Raw genomic sequence first — 2,684 nt, 5'->3', positions numbered from 1 at the left:
AATAATATAAAATTATTTATCAAATTGATCTAATTTTATAAACTTGTAATGTTAGCAGCTAATTGAAATTTTTAGATGTGTGTTCCATTGTAATTAATATCACTTAACATATAATATCAGCCAATTTTAATGTTGTCAACAAAAAAAATTACAAAAAGTTCAATATGATTAATTTAAAATTTTAAAAAAATAAATTTAATTAAAAATATATTTTAAAATCAATTTAAAAAATAAGTGATGGGATGAATTTAAATATTTATTCGAATATATCTGTAGGGGCAAGTTAAATAACATCAAAGAGATCAATTAATATCTAATTACATCACACAAATCACGGCCAATGTGAGAGCACATTGGCATACTAAGTGAAGCCCATTTAATTTCTTGCACTACAAGCTAAGAAAGAAATAAGTGCATGACTCTCTTAATTATTGAAACACAAACACCAATGTCTATATTGAAGAACAAGGTTGTGCTTCAGAACAAGAGAATTGAAATAGATGCTGCTGAGTATGATACTGTTAAGTATTGGAAACAAAGGGCCTTGCGTTTGGAGAAATTGGTTGAGGCAAGCATCCAGAGAGAGCAGATACTCCAAGACAAGTTGCTTGAAAGGATCAACAACATTGAGAGGCAATCCTCACATGTAGAAGAACTCTCCCAGATTCTCAAAAGAGCAGATAATTTCTTGCATTTCATCCTCCAGAATGCACCTGTTGTTATTGGCCATCAGGTATTAAAATCTATGGTTTGAGGCACTGCTTCATGAGTTTTTCTGTGCTCTATGTATTCTTAATAGTTTGTTTTAGACTTATCAAGGGCTAATTCTTTTATGTATGTTTTTTTTCTTCAGGACAAGGAATTGCGATACCGGTTTATCTATAATCATTTTCCAAGTTTGCAAGAGGAGGTAATAGATTATGTGCTGGAGAAAAATAATTTAACACTTCATTCTAATTGTTGACTAGATGAAATGTCTAAACTCCTCGGATTACTCATTTTTCAGGACATAATAGGAAAAACAGATGTGGAAATATTCACAGGATCTGGGGTCAAAGAATCTCAAGAGTTCAAGAGAGAAGTCTTGGAGAAAGGATTACCTGCAAAAAGGGAAATCACTTTTGAGACAGAACTATTCGGATCAAAGACATTCTTGATATATGTAGAACCCGTGTTTAGCAAAGTAGGGGAGACAATTGGAATAAACTATATGGGAATGGATGTAACAGATCAGGTAAATGTTAACTTTGTTTTAATATTTCTTATGGTAATGGCAGCACACATGATATTTCACAATTCTCCGAAATTGCAGGTGCAGAAAAGAGAAAGGATGGCCAAGATTCGGGAAGAGATTGCAGTTCAGAAAGCAAAGGAAACAGAACTAAACAAAACCATTCACATTACAGGTATGAATCTGATTACTCAGCACTTTAGTTCAATAATTTTTACTTTTAGATGAAGAAATCTTATTGTTTTGTCACTCCCTTCTAATAGAGGAGACTATGAGAGCAAAACAAATGCTGGCCACAATGTCTCATGAGATAAGGTCTCCATTATCTGGCCACAATATCATGATGTATTTACTATCAACATCTCAACACTATGTTAACACACATAAATAAAAACACTTTAAAAAAAAACACACAAATATAAACTCTTCTGTCACACACTTATACCTCTTCGTCCCCTTCCTATACTCATTTTGTGTGTCACTGCCAACTCCTTTACTGGTGAAGGTGCTTCTGCTCTCACATTCCTTTTGGCTCATTCTTTTCATGAGTGCACATTAATGTTGATTTTTTATAAATATTTTTGTTGTGTTTTAAACATTTGTGGATAAAAATAATATTTCTTCTTTCTTTTTTTGGTAAATTACCCGAACTGTCCTTAGCTTTTGAAAATGTTAATAAAAATAATTTTTACTTTTTAATAATGGCAAAATAATTTTTAAGTATTATAAAATATGATAAAATAATAAAAAATATTATTTTTTATAAATAACAAATAACTATAAATTTAATTTTAATGCAACATCAGTATAAAATAGTTTTACACGTATATTTCATTACGTAATATAATATCAAATAAAATAACTATTTTTTATATTGATCGCGTGATTGGTCATCTAAATGAATGGATGTAATTATATGACTGTATAAAATACTTTACACTATCAATATATCATAAAAACAAATATTTTATTTTTTTAATCATGTTTGTGCTTAAAAAAATATGAACACTTTCAAAAATTAAGGACCATTTAGGTCGCTAATTTATTTATTATTTTTTCCTTAATTGAGTTTGGCTCATAATTATAAAAATCGAATCAAACTAACCGGTTTGATAAAAAAAATTAATGAATCGAACTATAAATTGGTTCAATTCACTTTTTAGATTGTTTAAGGATGAAAATCGGTATGAACCGATGAAAATTGATAAATACCGATCAAATTTGCTGAGAATTGGCGATAACTATGCACTCTATGGTGCTCCATAGCACCACATCTCTCCTGTGATGCAGTGCGGCTTTGGTTACCGTGGCAGCCACTCTGTCACCGTACTTCTTATAGATATCTAACTTAATTATATAGGAAACCTTGAATTAAATAATTTTATTGTTATCTAACTTAATTTTAATTTTGTATTCTCTACGAATTAATTATAGTTTTAATTTTGTACTATTA

The 2,684-nt window shown here is 29.8% G+C and overlaps 1 protein-coding gene across 2 annotated transcripts; it reads left to right on the top strand.

Moving 5' to 3' along the window:
- On the top strand, positions 259-1,784 carry LOC107611583 (histidine kinase 5-like). 2 transcript variants are annotated; one of them, XM_021109814.1, is made up of 5 exons: positions 259-733; positions 854-910; positions 1,007-1,234; positions 1,313-1,406; positions 1,495-1,783. In XM_021109814.1, exons 1-5 carry the CDS (start codon positions 416-418, stop codon positions 1,620-1,622), a joined length of 825 nt encoding a protein of 274 aa, XP_020965473.1. In that variant the 5' UTR covers positions 259-415; the 3' UTR covers positions 1,623-1,783. The 2 variants fall into 2 exon arrangements, with proteins under 2 accessions (XP_020965473.1, XP_020965472.1); XM_021109813.1 differs by having other exon boundaries at positions 1,007-1,406; positions 1,495-1,784.

This window comes from Arachis ipaensis, chromosome B08 (assembly GCF_000816755.2).
Source record: "Arachis ipaensis cultivar K30076 chromosome B08, Araip1.1, whole genome shotgun sequence".
Taxonomy (NCBI): domain Eukaryota; kingdom Viridiplantae; phylum Streptophyta; class Magnoliopsida; order Fabales; family Fabaceae; genus Arachis; species Arachis ipaensis.
The sequence above is the reverse complement of the archived record's forward strand: the minus strand, read 5'-3'. Positions and strand labels throughout refer to the sequence as shown.

Bases quoted from the DNA above. Each gene is read 5' to 3' on its own strand.
- LOC107611583 (XM_021109813.1), top strand. From the start codon at position 416: ATGACTCTCTTAATTATTGAAACACAAACACCAATGTCTATATTGAAG. The intron at 734-853 runs GTATTAAAATCT...TTTTTTCTTCAG, and splicing joins CTGTTGTTATTGGCCATCAG to GACAAGGAATTGCGATACCG. The intron at 911-1,006 runs GTAATAGATTAT...CTCATTTTTCAG, and splicing joins TTCCAAGTTTGCAAGAGGAG to GACATAATAGGAAAAACAGA.